At 37.9% G+C, this 27466-nt stretch overlaps 1 protein-coding gene across 1 annotated transcript; it reads left to right on the top strand.

Annotated features, from left to right (window-relative positions):
- Positions 1-513: 513 nt before the first annotated feature.
- Positions 514-26000, top strand: DNAJC15 (DnaJ heat shock protein family (Hsp40) member C15). The gene is made up of 6 exons (XM_051778763.1): positions 514-693; positions 7740-7791; positions 9519-9592; positions 16378-16454; positions 18305-18375; positions 21532-26000. Exons 1-6 carry the CDS (start codon positions 592-594, stop codon positions 21600-21602), a joined length of 447 nt encoding a protein of 148 aa, XP_051634723.1. The 5' UTR covers positions 514-591; the 3' UTR covers positions 21603-26000.
- The last annotated feature ends 1466 nt before the right edge of the window (positions 26001-27466 follow it).

The raw sequence follows: 27466 nt of genomic DNA, 5'->3' as shown, positions 1-27466 counted from the left end.
AGCAATCTGCAGGTGATTCAGTTCCATTGCCAGTACGACCAGGTAGGAGACAAGGAAAACCAGAAAAAAGGGAAAAGCTGTTCTGCTGCTGTACTGGAAGGGGCCTGAGCATTTTACAGTTTGTGTTGCGGGACTGATGTTGATTGACAACTTCTGCATAGGCAGGGATCAGCTGAGGGAGGTTTTCAGAAGTGATACGAAGTGTCAGCATGTTCAGAAAATCAAAATATAAACACAGTGAAACATATAGACACCAACTTAAGTGCAAGCATATTAATATTAAAATGCATTTTTAGTGGATTTTTTTCCCCAAATTAATTTGTCTTTATACTTTCCTTTACATGTTCCCCACCCCGCCTAAAATCCTGTATTCAGGAGATGGAAACGAATCATTTCCGTGCGGCCCGAGTGTTTTCTCTCCTCCTTATCCGATTTTTTTTTTTTAATGCATAAATTATCTCTTATCCCTTCATTCCGCCTTATTCCTAGGATGTGACGCTCCGGCCCCGGCCCCGCCCCTCGCGCGGTCCGTCCTGCCGCGCGGTTTGTCTCTGCGGCCGGCCCGTAGCGCCGGCTCCTCGCGGCTCCATCATGGCGGGCGCCGCGGGCTCTGACGAGGGCCTTCGCTACGCCGAGTACGCCCGGGGCCCTACGGCCGCCGGCAAGGGCCAAGCCGAGCTGGACCGCGGGCTGGTGAGCGCATGGCGGGAGCCCCCCGCTCCTGGGGCCAGGAGGCCGCAGCTGCCTCCCTTCTGACCCAGGGGGTCAAACACGCCCGCGAGGGGACGCGTGTGAGCGCCGGGGACAGAGGGGCGTGATGGCGCTGCGCAGAACAGGCGTCCTCCTCCGGGCTGGGCTGGGAGAGCGGGTGGCGGTGTCCGGGGGGACAGGGCAGCGAGGTGCCGCGGTGCCGCGGGGGGAGCTGCAGCATGGGCAGCGGTGTGTCGGCCTGCCCTTGAGGGGAAGGGAGAGCCCAGGATTCAGGAATCCTCGTGGTCGGGAGGAACTGCAGGAGTCGGAGGGTCCGCAAACAATCAGAAAGTTTTATTAACAAGTTTCACGATTGGCACGGAAATTGGTATGCTAATCCTTGACACCGCATGGCAGTGGGTTTTTGATAAAGGAGTAAGGTGAAAACAGAGAAAGAGATAGATGAATTAGAGGGTAAGAGAGGGAGAAAGAAAGAAAGAAAGGAAAAGCGAGAGAAAAAAAGGAGAAAAAAAGAAGATCATCAGTCCTGGTTCCAGCGTCGGTCCAGCTGACGGGATGTTCAGGGTCCTGGGGATACCACCTGGCCTTGGTGGAGATACCTTTTTATGGACAGGTTTCCCCACCCTGGAGACAGGTTCCTCGCTTTCTATGGGAACTAGTCATTATGTGCAGCCTGTTCTTTTAGATCTTTCTGGAAATGAGTCAGGGGGCTTCAGGGCTCTTGGGTGGTCTTGATCCCTCCCTACAGTCCATGCCCATTTCTAGACCTCTTTTCCATGCTTGTGCTGTGCTGTGCTGTGTGTATCTCCAGGAAATAGAACAAGGAAAAGTGCTGCCTCCGCATGTCCCCTTCCTCTAGTCTTGTTCTTTCCCACAGCGTGTTCGTACTGACAGTCCTTGTCTGTTACTACCACTAGTCCTTGGCTGGCTCCACAGCCATCCAGCTGTCGGTGTTTGTCCCAGCCCTTTCTGGGATGCTACAGTTGGGGTACACGGGAGCGCTTTGGCCCAGACGTTCTCAGGTGTGAGCAAACAAGGCTGAAAATTTTGTTCCTCTGCCATGAGGAGGTGATGTGATACCTGTGGTGTTTTCACTCACTGTGCGGGTGTTGTTATTGCAGGTGGGTTTGAGTGTTGATGGTTTCATGGAGCTCTGCTTCAGCAAAGTAATTCTCACCTGGTACTTTGTAATGTGGGAGAGTCTGGGTTAGTCTGGAGTGGAGGCAAAGTGCCTCTGAAGTTTCCTATGCTGTACTGTGCTCTAGAGGGAAGGGTGATGGGACTTTATCCCAGTCCTTCATTCTAGTCAATTCAATTAGTTCATGGAACAGTGAATTCCCATTGGGAAAGAGAATTGGGAAAAATACATGGATCACTGCTTAAAGCCCCAGGTGGTGAAGTTTTCACATTTTTAAGATGGAATAGAAGTCATACTTACCTTACTTCGTTGTGTTGTCGCTACAATATTTTTACTTTTTTAAAATACAGTTTTAAAAATTACAGTTCTCTAAGTTGTTACTATAGCCTAGGACTTTTTTTTTTTTCAACAGGAGAGTCTTTCTATGTATTTAGTGGCAAGCTGTGTAGTCTTAAGAAGCTAGCTCTGAAACTCATTATTATCACAGCCATTCTCCCTTTCAAATGCTAGCAGAGAATTCCTAGTGAATTTTGTCCAGTCTTTGGACCCTCTTACCTGTCTGGGATAAAAGTTGCATCTGGGGTTAGCATGGCTTGCCTTGTAGCCCTTAGTATTGTCACATTTTTAGTAAGGTCCAGAGACTGATATAGGTCTTCAGAGGACTAGAATCTGGATTACTGATGAAATTTATTCTTTAACCAGGCCTTTCAGTGGAGAATGCAGTGGTTTTTAGGCATATCTACATTGTAAACTGTTAGCATACAGAAGCTATTTTAGAGTTTGTCTGGATGGTGTTATGTAGGTAATGGAAGCAAGAACAGCATACGTAATGCATTCACAGTTAAGGAATTCAGAAGAGGTAAGTTGTGTATAAACAAGTTCTAAAATTTTGCCAGAGAGAAACGGCAAAACCAACCGTAGTGCTGTGCGTCTGTTCCTCTGACACCCTACAGGGTAATGAGGCCTTCCTGCCTTGGTGGAACAGAGCAGTACTAGGAGAAGCAAAGTCCAACAGCAGCATCCATCTCTTGGGGCTGAAAGAGCTCTGTTCAATATCCTACCCTGAATCTTTGTTGTGAGTTGTCTGGGATATTAGCTGAAGTCACTTGTTCATGGTCACTTTTATTCTCGTAATTGTTTTACAAAAGTGTTTGGAGCGATGGAAGAGCAGCAGTGGAAGCATTGAAGAGTCTGTTCTCAAAGATAACAGCAAGAGGTCATTGTTAATACATACCCAAGAAGATTGATTTGAATACCTTATGGTGATGCTTCTATTAGTGAATCTGTTTGCTCTGGTACAGTTTCCTATGAAAAACTCTGCAGTCATAGCTTTGTATACAAATCAAAACAGTTGCTGTAAAATAAATTACACAAATTTACATAAAAATTGTGTCAGTATGGGGAACAGCATCTAGCTGAAATTACTTTTAATTCGCTGTTGGAAGGCAAATTAAATTAAATAGGAAGGTAAGATTGGAAGGAAAACATTAGATTATGAAATCAAAGTGGTTGCAGATAACTTATAATATAATCCCACTTCAGAATGTTTCTGGCTCCATATAGAGTAAATTAGGTGGTTTGCACTGAAGCCTTATTCTATCTTCTGTACCGAATAATCATTTATTTCAAACCAAGAATTTTTATTTGAGGGATAATTTAATTTCAGAAATATTTTTGTATACTTGGTTAGTATACTTGTGTATCCTACTTCTTAGTAGCATACAGCGCTAAAAAAAAAAGAATCAAACCTTCTTAAAATGAAATTTCTAGTTAAGCAACTTACACTTGTGTGTTTATTTAAATGTAAGTACATAATTCCTATTTTGCTGCTCTATGACTAAGCATGGATTAGTTACAAAATGCCATCCAACCCATGTCAACAAATTATTATTTTCTCTGTGCTTTTTATTCTATTACGCTGCAGGTTTCCAAGGCAAAAGACTGTAGAGCTCTTGCTGTGTGTCTGAAAGCTATGAGGAGAGCAAAATATTTTTCATTTGATCAAGAAGGATGTTTTCACTGGTGGTAGAAGAACCAGCGTATAAAATCCAAATTCTGTGCAAGCAGATATGTTGTAACGTTCCTACAGGTGACTCTTGCAGCCCATAGTCAGATGTACTAGAGTTGTGCTGAAATTTGAAAGTGATGCATTTGAAATTCTTTTGTTTATAAGATTTTTTTCCCTCTTCATAGAAGGAGAAGCCATAGTGCTAAGAACTACATGAGAACTAACCATATTTTTTAGGTATGGTTAAGCTAGCAGAGCACTGTGGATTAGAAATTTGCAAAAATAATATCTCATTCTTCCCTGTTTCTTCTGCTAAAAAGTTAGGGCCATTGGAGAATTAAGTATTGAAGGAATTAAGTTTTCTTTATCTAAGAGGGTTTATTACTGAAAACCGAACTACACAGTAAAATTAAAACACTGAGATCAGCAGAATAGCGTGGGATTGATGACTAACCTTTGGGAGCCGATTCATTGAATAAAGAAAGGGACAGATGTTACTTTAATCTTTTATTTCTTTATTTTTCCCTCTTGGATCTTAACAGAATGCTTTCATTTAAAACCCATGTCTTGGAAGTTTCTTAATGGCATTTTTGGAGTGGTGGGAAGGTCAATTCTGTCATAATTGAAAGTCAGTGCGTATGTATTTATTTATTTATCCCTTATGAGTCTGAAATAAAATGCAATTTCAAGCAATAGGAGACAAAAAATGATTGCGGTGGTAGTTGTATTAGCATGCAATAAATGAACTGCTGCCTTCCACAGTGGTAGTGAGTTGCTTTCATTTAATATTGACGTGAAAGGAATGCATTTAATTAAAGCTTTGGACTTTGCATTTCAAAGCACCAGGCTAGCCTTGACTGATTCTTTTAAATACACAACTGAGTTAAGTGAGCGTGGAAAAGGAAACTGAGTCTGCTGGACTTAAAGGACCTACTGGTTTGTACTTGAAGTTGCTACTAATTTTATGAGAGCCCGTGTCAGTAAAAGACAAACTGTGCAATCTCTGTAACAGTGATTCCAATTCAGTTTTTGTCACATGGGTATAGTTAGGATATGTTCACACCATAACAAACATTCAAGATGCCTTGTATGACAAGTTATCACTTCTTTGTTACTATTTGGCAAGTGACTCTTCTGTAACCTGCTCATAATGCAAATAATTACTGATTCCTCCATTGTTTCACGCAGTTGAACTGCTGCTTTCCGGCCAAAATTGACAGAATCACAAAATATTCTGAGTTGGAAGGGACCCACAAGGATCATCGCGTCCACTCTTAAGTGAATGGCCCATACAGGGATCAAACCCGCAAACTTGGCATTATTAGCTCCATGCTCCAACCAACTGAGCTAATCTTAGGGTCATAAGAGGAATTACTATAAACCAGTATTTCTCGGATGGCTGTACCTCACTTCAAAATGTAGGCAGTCTTTCATACCTCTCTGACTTGAGCTTTGTATCACTTCTATGAAGTTTTTTGGTTTGTCGTCATTTCCCTGTTGATCCTGCATCCTGCTCCTATTCTAGAGCTGCTGCCATGCTTTGTTTTTACCTGCTGTTTTCCAGGCAACACTCTTTGCACTAACTGCTACTGCTTTCCACTGAGATTGAAATAATGCATCCCAGCAGACATGGCTGATTCTGTCAAAGGCCCTCAGGGGTCTCTACATTGTGCTCCCAGATTACTGTGCAAACACATGCTATTTCTGCACTAAACTGACTGAATCCTGGTATTATTTATTAGCCCGTTCTCTGTGCTTGGTCTTACCTGTGATGAGGTATCTGCTGCTAATGCCTTGTTGCAACCTGTACATCTTTTTGTAAACTGCTGACTGAAACCACCTTTTAGGTGACAAAGCAATTATAACTTAATCTGGACAAGCACAGGCTAATAAATATTTTTTTTTTGCCAGTGTGATCTATTTCACATGTTGTTGAGCTCTTAATTGACTATAACCACTTAGTAAAAGATTCTTGCCGTCACTCTGAATCAAAGTCAAGGAAACACTTGAATATTAATCTATGGTCACAAAACACATAACAGAATAATATAGAATTGCTATAGGGTTGTGATATTTTCTGAAACCTTGTGGCTGGTTGTGGTTCCTGTCTAAACAGACGAATTAGAGGAATCTTTTTAAGGTTCAAATATTGGGAACCTGGGAAAACTTGATTTGTGAGAAGAAATTAAAGGAGTTTTAGTTTAGTGAGGAGATGAACTGTGTGCTTGACTATTTTACATCTTATACCATTTAAGGTAACATGCTTAAGTTTTTTCATGGTCTAAAGATTAAGGGAAATTTGGTGGAACTGAAAGGAACAACAGACATAAAACTACTAGTTATTTTTATGTTCAGAAATGAATGCTGATATCGAGACTGAAGAGTACACTGAAATGGAAGAGTTCTGTTACTAAAATGGGCTAGACAGGAAGATCTTTAAGGCCAGAATTCCCCCAGTCTTAACTCTGGAGCTTCAGTTTCAGTATGTTTAGTGAGGGGGTTTTTTTGTTTGTTTGGGGTTTTGGTGGGGTTTTTTGGTGTTTTTTTTTAATAGAAACCTCTAGGCAATTGCAGTCTTATGCAAATATCTAGGACAGTCCCCTCAGGTAGGTGGGAGGTAGGTACTTAGTTATAATCTCTGGGATCCAGAAGCTAGATATAGAGGAATACAGCTGCTTCTGGATGTGCTCAGGGCTGGCTACAACTTTTTCTGTACTGAGCTCAGTACTACAGGCTGCAATCACAGCCGCTCTCCTTCAGAGCCAAAACTGTAGGAGCCACTGGGTGCAATCGGTGCCTACATCTTGTACAGCTGCCTGTTTGTGGGCAAAGTTTTCAGCCCATGTTCTAGCCCATACTAAACCAACTCTAGGAAGGCTTTAAAAACATTATTTCCAAACTCTTCCCTTACTCCCACTCTGTTTAGAAGTGAGATTGGGTACAATTGAAGACAAAGAATTTTAACCCCAGGAATCTTAGTAGCAAAGGCAACTTGGCTGCAGATCCAGTTATTAGGGCACTTGCATTGAAGTTTGAGCTTTAAGTCCTTCTGTCGGACTTGTTTGTATAAAACGTATAAACCAGTTACTGAGTAATTGCGGAAGTAAGTCATATATAGAAGAGACAGTCTGGTGATAAAAGCGTTTTCATTGTCATTATGCTTTGAATTCAAGATAAACAAGCCTAATCTGATTTCTCAGGTTTCCCCGGGAAAAATACAAGGCATTATTGAACTGTCATATGATAAGACAGGTAATACCACAGATGACTATTTCATTTGTTTCAAAGATTATTCGTAGGCTTTTCAGAAATGGAGAGCTTGTTACCCTTCTTGAATTCTGCAAACGTGAGAAGTCAGTCCCTTCTTCAAGGTTTACCTCATACCTTTCATCAACATCTTGATCAGCGTGGGGATACTTATCATTGTCCTTTTTGAGGTGCCTGACTTTTTTTCAAACACTATGGAGGAAAATACATACACCTGATATTGGAGTTTTGAGTTAACTCTTTATGTTTTTGTAATAAACAGGTACTTTCTGTTACATACTGTGTTGAACTAGTCTGCACAAGTAATTTCAAGTAATCTTGAATAGTTGTCTGCCTTTGTTTTTATTGTTATATACTATAGACTGATTTCAGAGTATGTTCACTGATTTGCTAGTGGGTAATTCCGAGTTAAACCTGATGTGTTGGCATGGGTTAATGAGACCGAACTATAAAAATCTAATGTAGCCTGAGGAATACAGAACTTACTTTCATCTTTCTTGTAAATTATATATGAAATGTCCACATCAGACATCAGAAATACTTGTTAAAGTAAAAGGTGCATTTATATGAAATTAGAGTTTGAATGTTATTCTGATTCCTGTTTTTCTGCTTTAGGCCAGAACTATGGTAGCAGTTGGACTTGGTGTTGCAACTGTTGCATTTGCAGGTAAGCTAAATTACCAGCTGAGTGTGGAACTCTCACTTGCAAGCTGCTGTTTCAGAAAGGGTTAATGAAGTTTTTATGGATATAAAGAGTGGAAAGTGGAAAGGTTGCTTGAGAGTATTGTAGAGAATTGTATCCTGCCCTTTCAAAGCCATATATTCAAAAATTCTTTTTGAAAAGTAGAGAAAACTGGGGAAAGTAATTTTATGGACAGGAGCTAAAATATTCAATCTGCTTTTTGTCTGCAAAATGTAGGGTGAAAAGTTTACTTTATTTACTTAATAACACATTGCAGCGTGGGGACTCTTTAGTACTGAAGAACACAAGATGATCTTGTGATGTGATGGTGATGCTCAACAAATTCAAATAGAGAAAACCAGAAGGTTTAAGTGACTACAGTGATTTATCAAACTAAACTCTTTCCATAGGACTTTGTTTATTACCTAAACTCTTTGCATTTGGACTGTATGTTACTCTGAAAAATAGGTTCTAGTCTGAACACAGGGCATGAGTTTAGCATGATTTATTCCCTGGTTTACTTGGTCTGGATAACTGTCCATTCTGGGTTTGAAATACACTAATTGACTTCTGTTATTTTCAGCATACAAAAGCAATGTGTAAGTGCATGCACCAAGAGTAGATTTAATAGATGAACAAGTTGCACAAAACTTAAGCAGGTGTTTGGTGGGTTCAGTTGTGGTGTTGTGATTAGGGGAAGGAAAGACGAGATCTTTGGTGATGTACATCCATTAAGCAGTTGGTTTATGTGCTTTTATAGAAGCAGAAGAGGAATGTTCGTAGAATTTCTTCTGCTGGTTGAGCTGAAGAATTAATAGTAACTGTCAAAGTAACAGAAAAAAGAAAGTGAGGTAACAGTACATCACAACATTCCAACAGAGATACTCTTAACAGTGTTTTAACTTCTGTGTTAACATAGACACAGGCTTAGATCACAAAAATAACTTATGGACACATTGTGTATTTTAAGAATGAAGACGATGCTATTTGAATGAAGCAGAGCCACTTTTAAAAAGTTTTTCCACTGTGTGCAGTAGTAAGTTATGTTGCTAATGAATAGTTAATCAAAGCATAATTGGGGAGAGGGGATTTATGGGGAAAATCCTCCAGTAACATGGCATAAATCTTGATTCTGAAGTTGATAGACCTACTTTGTACCTCTGAGAACAGTCTAATAGAGTGCCTTCTAGCCTTTCCTAGCTATGAACATCCACTGCCAGTGAGGAATTGAGTGGCTCTGAATCCCAGAAGATCCTCTCTTTGTAACAAAATAAAAAATGCAGTACTTACGAAGTGTGTGATTAAGCACACAGCATCACAACAAGAAATGTGTAGTACATAGATTTCTTTTGTTTGAAGACATAACCTTTGAACAGTATTTAATTAATAACGTGTATCCAAAGCTAATGTTTCAAACTACCCTTTTTCTTAAAGTTCACAAGGCAGATATCTTCATTTATCATGTTGAAATGTATTTAAATCTATTTATTTAGTGAGTTAAATAGTGAGTAAACACAATGGATCTTTGCAGTCCATGACTAGGTGTTTTGATGAAGAAATTAAAATTCTTCTCCTTCCTCTCCCAATAGTTTGTGATTTTTTTAATCCAAAATTTTTTCTAATGTAAGCTGAAGAACATACATTGGAGGGGGTTTTGTTGTTTGTTTTAGTGAGTAGTGGTTATAATTTCATTTAATTTCCGTCTTTTTCAGGTCGTTATGCTTTCCACCTTTGGAAACCATTGGAGCAGGCAATTACAGAGACAGCAAAGAGGATTTCGACTTCCGTAAGTTTAGATATTACTTTGTGCTAAATGTATGATTTTGTATTTCTACTATTCAGAAAGGAGATGCTTTATGTTAAATACAGGAAGTGCCACATAGTTTGTTTTTTACCCAGGATAGGGCTGCTCCCTACTGTCTATGTTCTGGTGTATTGTCTGCTATATTTTAAATCCCTACAGAGGAAGATATATCAAAAGATGTTTGTAAGTTTGATAAACAGTTCTAGTTTTTCTGCCAACGTTTCTTGCTTTGGAACCCTAGCAAACATGATACTTATCATACACTTACTTACTAGTAAGTTTATGATAAATTGTTGAAGTGTGCTGTGAGACAATTGGTAGTTCCTAAAGATTGTAAAGTGGTGACATGCAGTTTCGTTTCAAGAAGCTAAAAATAAAAGAATTTAGTCTTTTGGATACAGTGTTAAAGGTCAAGAAGACAAATTGATAAACTTCTAGGAAAGGTTGCCATGGAGATGGGGAAGCTTGTGTTCTGGTTCACATATGAGTTGTCTTTTTTTTCTTCTCCAGCTAATTTGAACTTTTAACCAAGTTTTTGTTCTTTGATTTTGCCTTATATTTTTAAAAATATAATTATAGGGTAAAAAATCCAGAGGTAGGGTGTTATGAGAGGAGCATATGCAGGGAATATTTGAGAGCATTTACTTTCTGCTTCAGTGGCTATGTTTTCCTCTGGTAAATAAAAACATATGTTCCATTCCCATTTGATTAAAGTGATTCCCAGTGAGGTAGGTGTCTGCTTGTGGCAGTGTGTTCCTTCAGAATTCATAGTCTCTGAACTCTTATCCCAGCAAAGGAATACAATTCCTCTCTTCATGCTGATGTGTGAGTGTGATCAGGGAGGAGTTGTTGCAGATTATTATTTCCTGAAAAATATATTAAAGATATGTTTTTTAAAAACCTGACCATTAGCATTGTTCCTACTAATGTTAGGCCAATGGCAAAACAGAGCCCATCTAGACAAGACACTGTGGTCCAAATTCATTTGCCATCTGTCTTTGGTGTTCATGTGCTGAAGGGGCAAGCTTGATCAAGGCAAGCTTCCTGGGGAAGAGAAGACTCAGCTGTCCTCTTGGGGCTGGTTCACGTTTGTTCTTCATTGTGATGTGTGTCAGCCAAAAATGGTGATCCTGGATTTGTTTTTTGCTCTCTGTCCCTCTATTGCATTGCTGTTGTGAGACCAATGCCAATTTTTTTTTCTTTTTCAAAGTAATCTTTGAGAGATTCCCAGGTTGCCTGCCAAGACAGCAGAGGGGACTTTAGGTACTGTGAATTAAATTGTTTTCACATGATACAGATACAGTCTGACTTGAAGGCTTGCTAGAAATATGTAGAAGTACATGTGGCTTCAGAGTAGGGAGTACTTCAATCTTCACTTTCTCTCCCTTCCTAGCAGTTATACTCCAGCAATTCTTTTTCTATCCATTTTTAGATATAGGCTAGAGAATCTAAATTCAGATGTGTTCACATAAGAAAGTAGGCAGTGACTCTTTAACACATTGAAATATGACATGCTACTGCACTGAGAGGTATCTGTTCCTTGGAGACTGTACCCCTCAGTACTGGCTGAGCCAAGTTCATTACATACCTATCTCATTTTTACCACAGTGACTTTTGAGGCCTGCAGAATTCATGAACAACTGTAAAGAGCAAACCAGGAACTTCTGCATTCTAAGTGTTTCTAGTCCCTGGAGCAGTATCCTCTGTCTTACTTACTCTTCCTACCTTACTGCCCAGAATTGTGTGTTGATTATTCCAGCAGAGTATCTCCCTTCTGCTATTCTATTTTTTAACTTGAAAATACAAGTCTTCAGTGTAAGATAAGATCTACTGAATACGGTAAAAACTTTCTTCCTGTTTGCTATTAACTGTATATATTTGTCAGCTTTACATTTGTGAGGATAGTGATAGTATTTTTCTTCGGCAACTGCCATCCAAGTTTAAGACCCTTATGTAGTTCTTAGCCAAGATTATTTGATTTTTACTAGTCTACATCTACTACTTTCTTGGATTGTATTTTTTTAATGTTTTTTCTTCTCCCCCTAACAATCAATAGAGAAAGTAGAGAAAACTTTAGATACAAAGGTTCTCTATTTAAGTACTTGTTGTCCAAACTTCTTATTTTAGCAGCTTTACATGATTTTGTTTTCGGAATTTGAAGCTGCTGAGTATAATTTGTGAATTAGCACTTTCATCACATTTCATGACAGCATATTGCTCTTTAAACTATGCTGACTTTTGCCTGTACTAACTGGAAAGAACATCTCGAGACCTTTAGTGTCTAGGCTTCGCTACTTTTCTGTGATGTTCGAAGGCACCTAACTTGGTCACTGTAATTTCCAGTGGTTATTCTAGCTTTCTAGAATCAAATCTTGTCCTTCATTGCCTTTTTTTTTTGAGTCTATGAAGTAGCTGCCTGTTCAAAAGCTATCTTATTCTCTTAGTGAGCCCCCACTCTTCCTCCCCCATTTACAATTCTTTTCCTCCTTTTTTTGCAGTAGAAGTCACAATTCATGTTGGTCCCTCCCAGTCACACAAGATAATACAGATGCTATTTATTCTTTCTTCCTGCTCACTAATAAATGACTTCAAAAAGGTCAAGTCGAGCAATTACGAAGCGATCATTTAAAATGCTGCTTGGTGTATCTTGAGTATTTGACACTTCTTATTTACTTACCTAAGTAAGTAGTGTAAACAGTCAACAAGTGCAGTCATCTTTTAGTCAAAAATATTAAGTAAAGGCAAGTAAAAGAGTTATGTTTTATTCTGAATTTTTACCTCTCATTTAACTTCAACTAAAAGCAGTTGCTTCATATTTAAGAATATATTTTTGTAAATGCTGTTGTAATTTAGCCGTGAAGTTTTCTGCCGTTTTTATTTCAGTGGAGAAAGACGTTAGAGGAAACATTGTCATTTCCCCTTTATGAAAAGTCATAATGCTCACTTCCAGAGAAATGCTTTTTCAGTTTGAGCCTAGCTTTGTCACTGTCATCACAAATGTCAGTGACACTGTTTTGTTTCTGTGTGTAGTGGCAAGAGTCTGTTGCCAGTAAAAGGTGCATGGCACTAAGTAGTCAACTGACTTTTCTTCCTCAGAATAAATGCCATTAATTATAATGTTAATATGTCCTTAATATGTGAAATAAAAAGGCAAGTATTTCAGTAGCATTCATTACCTTTCTCTGTTGAATTAATGATATTGAAGCTTGATAGGCAGATAGAAAGATAGGTAAATAGATAGATAGATAGATAGATAGATAGATAGATAGAACAAAGATATTGAAGGCAGAAACAGCAATTCTAGGCCAAATGAACTGTCAAAATACTCAAATCCCACAATCCTGAAAATTCTGTATTCTGTAAAAAAAGGATGTCTTCTCTAGCACTTTATTAGACTTTTGCAATATGTTTCCCTTATTGGATCTGATTCTGCTCAGACTGATAGGGTTCTGAATTGAGAGGTAAGGGTAGCAACCATCTCTCTTGTTCTTAATTGAAAATCAAATTTCCAGAGAACAGTGTGATTTGTGGGCCATTTTATTTTTTTTTCCTAACTAAATTTAAGGAGATTGATGTTAGCAAAATTGTGCTTTGTATTATAAAACAGCTTCTAAATAGTTTATTATTGTAGTTTGGGTTTTATGTTTGGTTTTTTTTTCTTCCAATGTTTTTTACCTTTTCAATGGAGGACTTTATTGGTGCTGGAACAACAACATCCTGAGTTTTCAGAAGAATGCACTACTCCATGTGATGGTCTCAGTTTTGGTATTTTCAGTCTCTTAACTGGCATGGAAATGGTGATCATGCTTTTCCTATGCTATGCCAGAAGAAGTATCTTGAAGATGTCCATCGTCCATATGCATTGGATTTTCCTAGCTGATTGCTTTTGTGAAAATTTGCAAGACTGAATACACATTTGCAAAGCAAGTGCAACCATTTTCTGTCCCTTCCCATGCTCCAAACCTATTAATAGCATTTGTTCAGGAAGGAGAATTTGCTTACATAAGTTGCTAAGCAGTAATAATTTGCAAGAAAATTAAGTAAATTAAATGATAGCCTCCCCTCCCCCCCAAATAGTGCAAAGAAATGGAGAGCTCATTTCAGTGATTTTTTTGGTACTGAATTTTCTTTGCAATTGCTGGAGTTAATAAATAATCAAGTATCTAGAGCTGCCTGCTCACTGAGGAGTTCTCATAGCAGAAAAATATCATTACAGCCATTACTTAAAATTTACAACTAGGAAAAAGTGCTTTAGTCTGAGTAGCATGCAAAAGTTGTTTCATTAGAGAATTAGAAATTTGCCAAGGTGTTTCATAAAATGAGTGCTCAATGATTCTTCCCCTTTTTTTGTAACCAGTAGGAAAAATGGCTTTTATGTCTGATTTCCTTTTACTATCAATTCTGTTTAGGATGAAGATTTTAATTTAAGAATTTATTACTCTTGCTATATCCTTCATTTCTGAGGAAATTTTTTTTTTCCTTGAAGACCAGTTCATCAAACTTCTTTGTTTATGTATGAAAGGACACAGACACCAAAATTTCTTTTTTCATTCCTCTTGGAAGTGAACCGAATCAAGGCTTCCTGAGATTAGAACAGTGTCAAGAAAGTAGGCTTTAAAAACGTGAAAAAATATCTCTGACTGTAAACCTATAGCCGTTCCTCCCTATTCTTATATTTCAAATAGTATTATAGATGAAATCTACCAAGAACAGAGACAAGCCGTGGTAGAGATAATTCAAATATTACTCTTCTCTATGTGAATAGTGAACCAGAGTTATCATGTGTTAGACTTGTGTATCAGAGTTGAAGGGCAGAAAAGAATTAACCTTTTCAGGAAACCAACTGTACCTAGACTACTTTGAGAGAAGCTCTGGAAAAATCTTTCAGAGGACATTAAATTGTGCTTTTCTTTCCTGGCTGTAGTAGTTGTTTGGCATCATTGCAAATTTCTGTGCAGTTCTGCCTCCTCAAGGGGGTTATCTGTTGACCATTAAATTATTAGTATCATTTCCTCTCAGAGAATCAGAGAAGCCCTGTGTGTTCCCTTCATGTTACATACTCTAACCTGTAATGTCGATGTGCAGTGTTACAGACCTGGTTTGTGTTACCCTGTAGCTATAGAAGCGGTTCTTCAACAGATTTTTGTTGTAGGCACACAGTGTCCAGAATTACTTCAACTTTGATAACCTGCAATGTTACAGTAGTGGTTGTTTTGTGTGTGTTTTGCAGTGGAAAGAAGGAAGGTAAAATTAGTTTTGGATCATAACAGCACACAAGAAAATCTTTTCTGTGGCTGTATGTGACTTTATGGCAGCAGTAGGTAAAGTATTTCTGAACCACACTTTTGAAAGAATGTCTCTTCTAAGTTTAATTAAAGGATTTGCTTAGATTTCATAGACAGAGCCTTTAAATGCTTTAATGCTTTTGAAATTACATAAGAGAGTTTGTGTAGACATAAGGCAAAATTCTCACTGAATTTGAATGGCTCTATTTAGTGAGAAGAGTGTTTTATTAAGGACCGGGCATATTTTTCCTTGGGGGTGAAAGGAACACTTGAAAATAATCTCGGCTCTCATGCCCAGACTTCCCTTTGATAGCAGCAAAAGAAGCTTATTTTTCCCATTGATAGGTTTTGCATTGAGGAAAAAAAATCAGTCTTGTTGGGTGATTTCTGTGTTCCAGTTCCCCTAGGCAGGCTGTCTTGGAGCTACATCTACTGCCTCTGGGACTTAGAGAAAGGTTTACTGTGAGATCACTGCTAACCATCGGTAGTGGTTCAGTAAATTATTTTTTTTTAATTTAAAATAGATCTATAGTTGACAAATATGCCTTTGACCCATTTCCTGTGACAATTAATTTTTGTAATGTTTTGCTCTTATCTCCATCTCCTCTTTTTAAATGTTTTTTTTCCCACTGTTTTTTCTTCCCTTCTTAAAACAGTGGATAAAGTCTCACATGACAAGAAGTTTAAAAAACTAGCCTCAGATCCTGTATTCAATCATTGTCAGTCATTGGTGTCGAGGGAAAGATGTAAAGGCAAAAGTTGTTTAGGATTTCCCCATATACTTTACTACTTTCCGGTGTTCTCCAGCTCAGTGATTTTTCTGAAACAGAGGTTGTGGCTTTATGCTAAAGCCTTTTAATTGTTTCTTTTTGTTAATTTCTGGGTTTCCTTTAAAGAACTCATGTATATTTTTTTTAAGTAAAATTCCTTCAAGTGGAAAAAAGATACTGCCTTTTCATCAGTACGTTGTATTTATCTGTTCTTATCTCTGTTGTTGTTTTTACCTACTGTCTTTGTAGAAATATTTGGAGTCATTGTCATTAATTTCCTTGGATGACAATACTTGGTCTTTTTTCATTGTGATGGTACCTATGCTGTCCTCAGCATAATTCCTTCCCCTGCCCTCCCCAGTACAAACACTGTACTACTCTGTGCTAGTATGTACTTTGATTCTGGACCTTTTTGCCTGCAGGCAGAATTTTAAGGGTTGTAGCTATTAATATATCTTATTAACAGTAGAAGATTGTAAAAACATAGAAAGGAATGTTTTAAAAACACAGATAGTTATTTTTAAGTCAGTTTTTGCATGTGTTAACACTCAGGAGAAGTCCTTTCATATTATCTGGTTTGCAGTCATTCCATGCCTTTGAAATAAATTATAGATGAATTTAATGCTCTCAATGAGGTCATATAAATACGATTTAGTTCCTGGCACCTTGTACATGAAACTAATTATTGCTTTTTTTCCCTTCTTCTTTTTAGAGTTTTTCATCATACTATAAGGGAGGATTTGAACAGAAAATGAATAGGCGAGAAGCTAGTCTTATTTTAGGAGTAAGGTAGGTGCATTGCATCAATATGTTTTAGTTTAGCAAGTACTGAATGAAGGAGATGCGTGTTGCAAGAATGTGGAATACTCGTGCTGAAACCATGTAAGAGACTTTTTTTGTAAGACTTGTATTGGCTTATAAATTATTCTAATATTCTGCTTAAACTAAAAAACAAACAATAAAATCCTCATAAACCATGTGATTTGTGTTTGTATTAGAGGCATAGTAACATACTGCAGTGGAGGAATGTTCTTGCTGTGCCCTGAGTCCCTTTCAGCAGAGCCACTCCCCAGCCTGGCATTCCCCACCTTCTAGAGCTGCAAGGAACAGTTCCTTCCCAAGAACTGAGCTCTGTGCCTGTCCTTGAGGAGTTTTGTGAAGGGTTCCTGTCACCCCACTCCTACAGCCTCCCCAGATCCCCCTGAATGGCAACCCTGCCCTCCAGCATATTGACTGTTCCCACCAAGGTGATAGACTTCTCAGCCACTTGATGTTGAAGGCAGCATAACGTTGGTGTGACTCAGATTGTGAGTCAAGGAAAATGTGATTTTGACATATATTTTTTTTTTATAGTCATTAAGAATTTTTAGGGACTAGTCTAACTGTGGGATAAGCAATATCTCCTAAACCAAGGAAATTTAATGTAAACCATTTTCACATTTGCTTCTCAGAGCAGACCTGCACAATTTTCTGTAATATGCAACTGCCACTTCTCCCCAGTTGTGCTTTGACCATCAGCGTTTCTAAATGCGGTATATCAGCTTTCCTTTTTATTATTAAAAAACAACTTTGCAAATCAAAATATAGATGATTATTTTTTTCAGTTGTCTGACAACAGATCGTTCCGTTTTTGTATTTATATGGTTCAAGGCCTTTCACCCTCTGTTTGATTCTTACTTTCTAGTCTACTTTGTGTTCCATTGAAGTATTCTTTTCTTATGCAGTTCTGTGAACTATTTTTGCAACATACCCTAATTTCACTGTGACAGAATAATAATTAAGAGAGGTTGTTTACCTCGGGAATTTAGTTAGGCTGATACCTTGCATTCAAACTGTATCTACAGAAAGATTAATTAATTGAATCATCGCTCTGATTAAGAAGTCACCTGAAGTGGAAAACACTGATTCATTTCTGCATACTAACAAATTATAAAAAACCGAAGCATTCAAACCATACTTTTGCATATGATAGCCCTACTGTGTTGGCATACTGCATCCATAAGTGGTTGTTTGCCTGGTAAGGGGCGTATTTAGTTTAGGCCGAATACATATTTTATGTATCTGTCATTGAAGGAAACAATATTATGTAGGTAGCACCTGTAAATCAGCATATCCCTGAATGTAACACACTGAATGGCTTTGCAAAAATAACAACATGTAGGGTTTTTTTCAGGCCCCAGCAGAAAGAGAAAATATTTATAGCAGCTATAAAAATATTTACAGTAGAACAAAATGCGATAATATTAAATATTTGTTGTTTTGTCACTGGTCATAAAAATATTTATTTTCTCGGAGCAAGAATTGTTTTTTCTGCACTTAATGCTAGAATAACCACCCTACAACTGCTGGGGCTTTCATTTTTTTTATTCCACCCTCTCAAAATTGTTTATTTTAAATGAGTGGATGCATTGTGTTTAACAAAAACCTGAAAGATATTTGTATGTGTGAAATACACAGGCTTTTGAAAAATGTGTCTTACACGCCTTTGTTATTGTTACTGCCTGAGAGATGCAGTTTAATGTTTTGTCCACAAGATGGTGAAAATTTCAAGTTTTAATGTTTTTGAAGCCAGTATAAACTGTTAATTTTTAGCCTGAGCGCTTTCGCATTTCTGGTAAGCACTTATATTTATTTTGCAGTCCATCTGCTGGCAGGGACAAAATCCGAATAGCCCATAGAAAAATCATGATTTTGAATCATCCTGATAAAGGTAAATGCTTATTACTCTTCTTAAGGAGGGCTGGAAAGGAAGAGGTTTAAATGAGATCGTTTAAGTTTTCTGACTGTGTAAATAACATTGAGTGCAAATGTTTTTTGTTTATTTATTGACTTGACCTTCTGTGTGTCTTCTCTCACATAAACTGGGCTTTATGAACCACAGTTTTACTCATCTTTCTTCAGTGTTGTTTTCTGTACTTGTACTGCTTCAGTTAAAACTATGATCTCAGGGACCAGCTTACCACACTTGGCAAAAACTTATTCAAAAATAAGCTGTAAAAATTTTACATTATCTAACATTCCTGTTTTGAACTGTGATGAACCAGTCACATGCGTGAAAATTACTTTCTGTGATGAAATGTTCTGCAGTTACTAAGTACATCATTGATGAATTTCAGACTTTATGGAGTTCACTTGGAAAGAATGTAAAGCTGGGCACTGTTGCTTTACTGGCCAGGTTTTTAATGTAAATTTATCTTAGAGAAAGGCTATTATTATAACTTTAACTACACTACAGCTGGTTGAGAAAGAAAGCCCATATGTTCATTGCTGTTTCTACTTTAAAATAACAGATGGTGAAGAGTTGCACTGTATTTCAGAAGTCAAAAGGGGAAATTGGAGGGGTTTTATATCTTTTTGACAGAATTACAGGGCTCCCTGCCAGCACCCCATTTTAAGAAAATGAAAAGATAACTGTGACCACTGGCCATGGAAAGTGTTCAGTTGAGTGTTTCTTTTCTGTCTTCACCCCTCAGTTTAATTTTAAAGTTGTCCTGATTATTTGATTTCACACTTTCATTTTTTACACTTTTTATAATGTGTAAGCTGCACAAACATAGGAAAGAAATTCTCTTCTGCATTTCTAATATATTGTAATGGTCAAAGGCCTCATAACCACCAGAGTACCTATTAGGTCAAAATTTTTTAATGCTGAACTTCTAAGTTTATTGTAACAGTATTTGGAGATGTGAGCCAGAAAGAACTGTGAATCCCCGTGTGGTTATTGAGTAGACCTAAAGAGAGAGTTCCTGTTAGGAAGATCCTAATGACCCTAACAAAGATTTTAGTGACTGCTCTTAAGCTGTAATGCACATGCAGCTGGGCACAGCGTAGGTTTGGATGGATGTGGTGAGCCCTCCTGCATGGTATTAAGATGGAGCACTTTCTCCAGGAACACCAGTTGAAGGGATTTGTGCCTCTGTGCTGCCCCTGAAGCTCTTCTGGCGTGGCTGTAGAAAAAAGGCTTGTGTAATACGTTCAGCTGCAGAGCAAGGGCCTGGAGTAATCTTGAACATGAGGCATCACGGAGAGACTTGTTTACTTGTGTATAGATCTTGATTTCTTCTGGCTGTGGGTGGCACAAATGTGCTTTTAAAAACTATATTCAACATTGTAATGTCATTTTAAAATAATATTTTACCAGCTGGAGTTGATAAAAGAAAGGTCATTAATTACAGATTTTTTAAGTTACATATGTTATCTGAGATCCAAACTGTTGAAGAGAGAATTATTAGAAGTAAATAAATATATAGAAATTTGCCTAATAACATCCTCAATGAGTACTACTAAAACAGTTGCTCATGAACTTTTACAGTTCAAAGTGTTTTTATATTGATATATTGTATAGATATATTGTGTTGTGTATTGTGTTAATTTATCAGTTACTAATTTTAGGAAAGAGTATTTCTTCACAGAAAAAGAGGAAGAGAGAAGCCTTTTGGACTTGCCCTAATTATAAACAAACACTTAGGCAATCATGAGGTTGAATTTCCTCTCATTGGAGGGCTACAAAATTAATATGGCACTTAAGGATGTAAATGTAGTGAAAACACTTCTAACAGATTTGAATTTACTTTAAGATCCTGTACTTTAGACAGATAGAAAATCAATGCACATTTAAAAATTACTTGGAATACATTGTTCATTGCAGGTTTTTGTCTTTACTGTTTGTTTGATCCTCTTATCTACTCTTTGAAAGAAGCAATACTCAATGTAGTAAATCCTATTCCTTGCTAAAAGCTACTTGATTTTAAAAAAGGGAAAAAATAAATTCTTTTTTAAGTAGCCAATTCGTTACCCATCCCTTGCCCTGCCTCACTTTCCTCCAGTGTGTCTTACCTATTAAGGCTACATTCAAACAAGACCAAAACGTGAAAAAGAACTTCATTACTTTTTCCAGTTATTTTACTGCACCATGAAATGACTTTATACTGATTTGGATTCCTGCAGGATTGTCCTAAAGAAGTCTTTAAGCAAGCCTTGCCTTTTTGTCTTTATTTATGTATGTCTACAAGTAGCTCTATATGTTTCGTCTATCATTGTCTTTTCTGATTAATAGAATGAATGAAATGGTGAATGAAAAATACGTTTGAACAGATGCCTTGGAAAAGGCTGTTCAGTGCACAGTACTGCTGGAATCACATTCTAACGTAAAAAATATAGATGTGTAATAGTAAGTAATAAGTTACTGATACAGACCTTGTAATGTTGTTTTTGGTGACTGCAGACAGATTTGGCACTCAAGGGGAGAGTAAAAAAAAACCAAACACAAAAAGATTGCTGAACTGTAATCAGATTGTTAGATGGAGCGTAAAGCAATGACAGTGTTCAGGACTAGAAGTTAGAAGGCTTACCATGTTTAAACAGCTTTAATGGGATGGTTTCTGGCTGGTAATTTTGGGCACCCAGCGCAGGAGAGGCTTGCGGGGCAAGGTGTGCATGTGCACACAATAATTCTTTGTCAAAATTATTTTAAAATTTTCCTTTTCAGTTTTTGGGATGAGTGGAAATACTAGCTGTTTGGTTTGAGTGAATATTTAAGACAGCTGACCTTGCATACATTTGCAGAAGCATTGCACTGCAGGTCTAAATCACAGTGATGTAAAGTGTTTTCAAATTTCAGTCTTCTCTCCGAGACAAAATGTTCAGTGTTGTTCTTCAGTGACTTCAGTTTTGATTACATTTCTCATGTTTCCTTATCAATTAGTTTTTTTCTTATCAATGTAATTTATTAAGCAGTTGTATCAAAAGGATCTGTGTAGGAAGAAGGAGCTAATAAAAGTGAGTAATAAAGGAATACTACAAGTGAAGTAGTTTGGTACTTAATACTGATGTGTAAACAGTATTCCCTTTCCCTTTCTCTTCTCAGGTGGATCGCCTTACTTAGCAACAAAAATAAATGAAGCAAAAGACTTGTTGGAATCCAGTGCCAAAAACTGAAATCCGAAGGCTTGGGTCAGAGGAGATGCAGCAGATACATTGCACAATGGCTTTCATGTCTACTTGCTCTGCACAGTTTCTTATTCATATTTATTGTCATAATTAAAATTTTAAGATCATCTAAAGCAAACTGATATCTTTTACAGTTATGTAAAGTTATGTACAGTTATGCTCCTGCAAGGAGCATGGAGTTGTACTTGATGATCCTTATGGGTTCCTTCCAACTCAAGATGTATTATGATTCTGTCTCAATTTTAGTGTATTTTTATTGAATCATGATCCCTTACAAACTTTGAAAAAGTTCTCTAACTGTCTGGGTTTTTTTTTTTTTTGCAGAAGTAGTTGCTTCTTTCATTAAATTTTGGATCTTTTAAAATAAAATTCAAAAATTAGTCTTAAATGTATAGTTCTTCATTAATGAAGAAACAACTCTATATTTAGGGTTGCCAGAGAAAATCTGTGACAGTGTGATGATTCACAGGAAATATGGCAGATGCTGTACGAGTTTCCAGCACCACCGTACTTGAGTCTGTTCATTTGTGAAGTAGTAGGGTTTGTTCATGAGTGTGGTTTGAAAGCTGCAACTCCAGACAAAAGGACTAATGGGACTACAGACTGCAGTTTTCATTAACTGTATATATGGGGCTTGGAGCTATGAAGGAGAAGATTCTTGGTTTTAGTTAATTCTTTTGCATATTAAAGGATCTCTGAGATTCTGATCTCTGAGTCATGTGAGTCTGGTGTAGGACTGACTCAGCAGGGAACAAACAGGAGGGTACCTGCTTTGCATATGGCTCTGTGTGCACTTCCTGGCTTAGTTCTCCAGTAATGCTCACATCTCTGCATTATGCTTCATATCCCAAAGTATATGTACATACTTCCATACATCCTAGCAACCTAGGACTGGCTTTGGGGAGTGCTGAAGTCATGGATCTCAGACTTTAAAGAGGACAAGTTTCAGCTGACAGCTGGGAGTAGGTGCAGTTTGGGGCACTTGGCTGTTACAGATTCCTAGCGGTAAATTGTCTGCAGATGAATTAACTCTCCTAAGAGGATGATGATGAGATGAGACAGTATAGTGGATTCAGTGCAAGACTGGAAAAACTTCCTGCTGTCCATTCAGGCTCTGTCGTTTGAGGTACAACAAACAACTTGAAATGCTACAAATATAAAATTTAGATATTCCATTTTCTAGGTTATTTAGCCAGAGGTAAGTGGCTAAGAGCAGTTAATAGGAGATTGAATGCTTTAATTATTTATCCACCAGAACATGCATTTGTAGTTCATCTGTGGTGGCTGTCCAGATTATATGGATTTTTCCTTGAAAGGACGAAAGAATATGAATTATTTTTTACCAGGTTCCTGAGACTTTGTCACAATTCCCTTACTTTCATTAAAGGGAGATGAAAAAATTTTTAGTTGATCCTAAAAGGAAATACTAATTTTACATAGTTTAGAGACTTCATTGCAATTAAGAGTGGCAAGACACATGACACAATTTGACTGGATAAAGCAAAAAGGACTGTTGGGAAAAACCTGCCTGGGAATAGCATGCACTGTATGAGTATTACATTTGCATCATTTAACTAATGCTGTAATACAAGAAGCTTTAAAGAAAATAGTTTATTCCTATGCAGTAGCTTTAATTGGTTCTTGTTAAAGGAGTGGCCATCAATTAATGCACATCAAAGGTTAGTCACTCATTTCACTGGTATATCAGTCTGTATTAGCAAAAAATGAAATCATGACAGTTTTCATTTTGGGAGGAGAGAAGTGAGGTGGTGGGGGTCCTAATTTTCTGAAGTGGAACGTGTATGTGATATGAGTTATTCTGCAAAAGCAAAACTGATGTGAATGGTAGGTAGCAAAATCATCCTGTCTGATGATTTTGAACTGACTAGCTGTTGTTTTTGTATGATTGCCTTTTTGTTTCCTGAGTAAAATGAAGTACTATTCTAAAATATCAGTTGAAACAAATGCATTAAAGATGGCTACTTGTTCTGTTCTTTAAAGTGAACTTCTCATGTCTTTGTAAGAAGTAAAGGGTTTGGGTTTTTTGTGAGATTCTGTTGCTGATAACTTCCTTCCTGATGTAATTATTTGTATCTGATTATTTTGGATGAAACACTTTTTTTCTGACTTTATAAGGGAGATTTTCCTTCTTAACAAAAAGAAATAAAACCGAGTTCTAGTTCTGCTTTCTCCATTATTTTCAGAGCAGACTACTGACCAATTAACAAATTTGATGTATTAACAAATTTAAAAATTCAACAAATTAGCTGGCCAGTCCTATCTCTGGAAAATGCTGTGAAATTAATGAAGCTAATGAGTAGCAAGTTGTGAAAGCATCCCTGTTGTATGTCCAGTGCCATAACTTCACACATACAATAGCATTTTTTCTTGTCTGTTTACTCGCAAAACTTGCTTTACCTGCTGAGTGTTGTTTGGAAGTATGAACAAAGGACGGGGAAAGGCCAATCTTGTAATGCTACTCAGTTTGTTGTTGCTGATAGTCAACATGGCAGGCTAAGGAAGCCTTTGGAGACTGCCTTGCAGAACAGCACTCGGACTGATGCTCAGCTGGGCTAGGAAGAATATTTCTAACAGCATAGCCTGGTAATTTAATCTTAAAAATATGCAGCCTCTTGAGACTATTTTCTTTACTTGTCAGATGCATAAGCTTTTTATGTGTAAGAAAAGTGCATAGAGGTTGATTTATTCTGGTGCAATTTCTGTCCATCCATACTACCAGCAGCAGGCAGACTCATTTTTCGTGTGTTGCTTTAATGTTCAGAAAATGTTCATCTGTAACTTCTTAGCTTAGGAATTCCCAGGTAGTTTTCCCCTTACATGATAACCAGTCCCAGTTATCCTCTACAGCTTTAGAAGTCAGGCAGGACTGAGTGCATTTATTTTTCATTGCTGTGGGTGATTCCCAGTTTATTTAATGGAGCAGAGCTTGCTTATCTGCTTATCTATCTTGGTCCATGGGAGTTCTACCGATACTTCATTCTTTACCCTTGATACAGCAGACTTAGGCAGGTCCACAAAAAGACCCAGTAAATCCAGCTATCCGCCTATGCATAAGGGCAACTTGCAAAACTTTTGCTGGCTTAGGGTGGGACATGGGTAGAATTGAGACATAAAAATTAGGGCACAATTCACAAAACCTTTGCCTGATCTCTTAGGTAATTTTAAAGGTAAAAATTTACTCTCCTATGCATTTGGATTTTTGTTTTTGTCTAGGTGTAAAACTACTTTCTTCTTGCAAGGTCTTTGCTCGGTTCTACCCTTATCCTTAGACCAACAGATTTGGTATCTGGTGTCTTTAAGTTCCCTGAAAAGCCTGATCCAGTAGCTGTGGTTGTCAGGTGCCTCATCAGCCTTGATGTGAAAATCCCAATATCTGACCTGCTACTCAGATGAGACTGGTGATGAAGCTGGGCTGAGGAGGTGATGGCACTTGCTCTGCTTCTTGCTGGAGCTGCCCCTTGCTGCAGCATGGAAGTTGATAAAGCCTGTGAGATCCCTGGGCCTGAGTACTGAGCTCTGGTCAGCTTAAGTCCTTGAAATGATGTCAAAACAACTTAAAGACATTCACCAGCTGAGGTTATTACTGACTTCCTTAGGAGCCTCACTTCCTGCATGTTGGGCTTTAGGGCCTTATCTTAATTCATACTCTTCTGTGAGCTTCTGTCTGCCAGTCTCTCTGACTTTGACAAGCAGCCTGGTAGATTGGCACTAAATCACCAGGAACACCTTCCAGAACTTTTTAGTTGAATGATGACAAAACTACTGTGTTCCTTGGGTCATAAACAGCAGGTTCTGTTGTGTAGGTTCAAAGACATATTTGTGAATTGGCACCATGACCAGGACAGTCTTAGGACTTTTTAACTTTGTCATTTCAGTGATTACTTTCAAGCAGCAGATTGTGTGTGTATGTATATGTAAGCACACACGTTTATACATATACACGCTACTTTTCAAGATCCCATGTGGAATTTTGCATCTGTACTGGGGCACACTTAAAAAAAAAACGGTTTTCTTCCATTTATTTATTTATTTATTTATTTATTTTTACTTAATTTTCCAAATCAGATCAAGACAGCAAATATAATGCCAAAGCAAATTACAGGTCTTAATTTAATTATGTTGCATAAATAGGAAGACAAGTAAAAAATAAGATTAAACAGCACACACCACCCCAATGTCTCGAATTTATCCACTTTATTGAGTTTATACTCAGTTTTGGTCTGGTATAGGATATAGTTATGAATCTTTTAAAGAAAAAGTGGCACTTTTCTTTTGTCGTCATCATACTGTATTTGTACGAGATTCATGTACCCAACTTTTTTTAAATGAGGCAAATGTAAAATAAAAAATGGTAGAGCTTTTTGAGATGTTGCCCAAACAAAGTTTTCTATTTACAAATGCGTAAGATTGCAACTACATTTAAAATATGCTTTTATATTTTAGTCTGGAGGCATTGAGTAGGAAAGAGGGAATTTTAAATCATTATTTGATGTCTTACTGATTGCTAATGGTTCATGAACCATAGAGTGAGAAATTCCTTTCATGAATAACTTGAATTGTCAGCCTAGGTGGCAATACACCTACTTCCTTTATTATTAGGAAATCACAAAACTATACTTAGAATGAGAAATATAATTTTGACAGTCGTAGCATCATCCAAGTAATATTCTTAAGATTTTTCAAGTTAGTTATGGTACAGAGTAATTGCTGTACAGCTTTATGAGGCATTAAAACCCCTCTGCTATGCTATTATAGTTTCCTTATTTATATACTAACTTATACAAGGAGGGGTTAATTAGATGGATTTTTTTCTTTTAATATAGCAAGTATTACATCTAATAAACTCTAGTTTTAAATAGTGGCAAAGTTCTTTAAAATGGTTGTATGATTTAAATACTGCATAAAGCGTTGTTCTGGGTAACGTGATTTCTCCTGACTGTTGGATTTGATTGGGCAACTTGGATGTTCCTTATATCTAGCAGGCGAGTGAACAGTTTGTATTGCAAAGAATAGCAAAGGTCCTAAACATTCCAGTGAATACAATTTGACTAATACAACATTAGGAAGAAATTCTTCACTGTGGGGGTAGTGGGACACTGGTACAGGTTGTCCAGAGAAGCTGTGAATGCCTCATCCCTGGTAATGTATTTCAAGGCCAGGCTGCATGGAGCCTTGAGCCAACCTGGTCTAGTGGAAGGTGTCCCTGTCCATCGCAGGATCTCTAAGGTCCCTTCCAACCCAAACCATTGATTCTATGATATTATAAAAGAAACGTAAAATTCTAGTGAAGAACACAGTAGGTAAGAAATTGTCTGAATGACAGGGATCACATGGAAGTGGTTGAGGGGTCTTGCTCTATGCAAAAACTGATTTGTCCTGGATCTTTTCCTGTTAAACAAAATTGTCAGTGACCTGGAGAAGTATACTGAGAACTCTCTCATCAAGTTTACAAGTAATGCCGAATGACATGAACCACTCAATACACGGGAGGGAAGGTCTGTCATTCAGGGCAACCTGGACAGGCTGCAGGAATGAGGTGATAGGAACCCTTTATGAAATTCAAGGGCAGGTGTAGAGCTTGGTGCCTGGGAAGGAAGTGCCCCTTGCAGTGCTAGAGGCTGGGGAATGCTGGGCTGGGGAGTGGCTCTGCTGAAGGGGATACAGGTCTTGCACACCAAGAACAAGAGGTGGTGGTGTGTCCTGGCAGCAGAGAGGGACAACAGCCTCCCAGCTGGGTGAAGCAAGCATGGTCACTAGATTGACAGAAGCAGCTCTTCCCTACTCAGCCAGCCACACCTAGCTGCTGCATCCAGTTTTGGGACCTCTGGACA

Source organism: Manacus candei, unplaced genomic scaffold (assembly GCF_025592945.1).
Source record: "Manacus candei isolate 608988 ecotype Guabito, Panama unplaced genomic scaffold, ASM2559294v1 h1tg000014l, whole genome shotgun sequence".
NCBI classification, from domain to species: Eukaryota; Metazoa; Chordata; class Aves; order Passeriformes; family Pipridae; genus Manacus; species Manacus candei.
Note: the sequence above shows the minus strand (reverse complement) of the source record. Positions and strands in the feature narration are given on the sequence as shown.

Excerpts from the sequence above, each read along its gene's own strand:
- DNAJC15 (XM_051778763.1), top strand. The coding sequence starts at position 592 with ATGGCGGGCGCCGCGGGCTCTGACGAGGGCCTTCGCTACGCCGAGTAC. Across the intron at positions 9,593-16,377 it reads CAAAGAGGATTTCGACTTCC|AGTTTTTCATCATACTATAA; the intron begins GTAAGTTTAGAT and ends TCTTCTTTTTAG. Across the intron at positions 16,455-18,304 it reads AGTCTTATTTTAGGAGTAAG|TCCATCTGCTGGCAGGGACA; the intron begins GTAGGTGCATTG and ends TTTATTTTGCAG.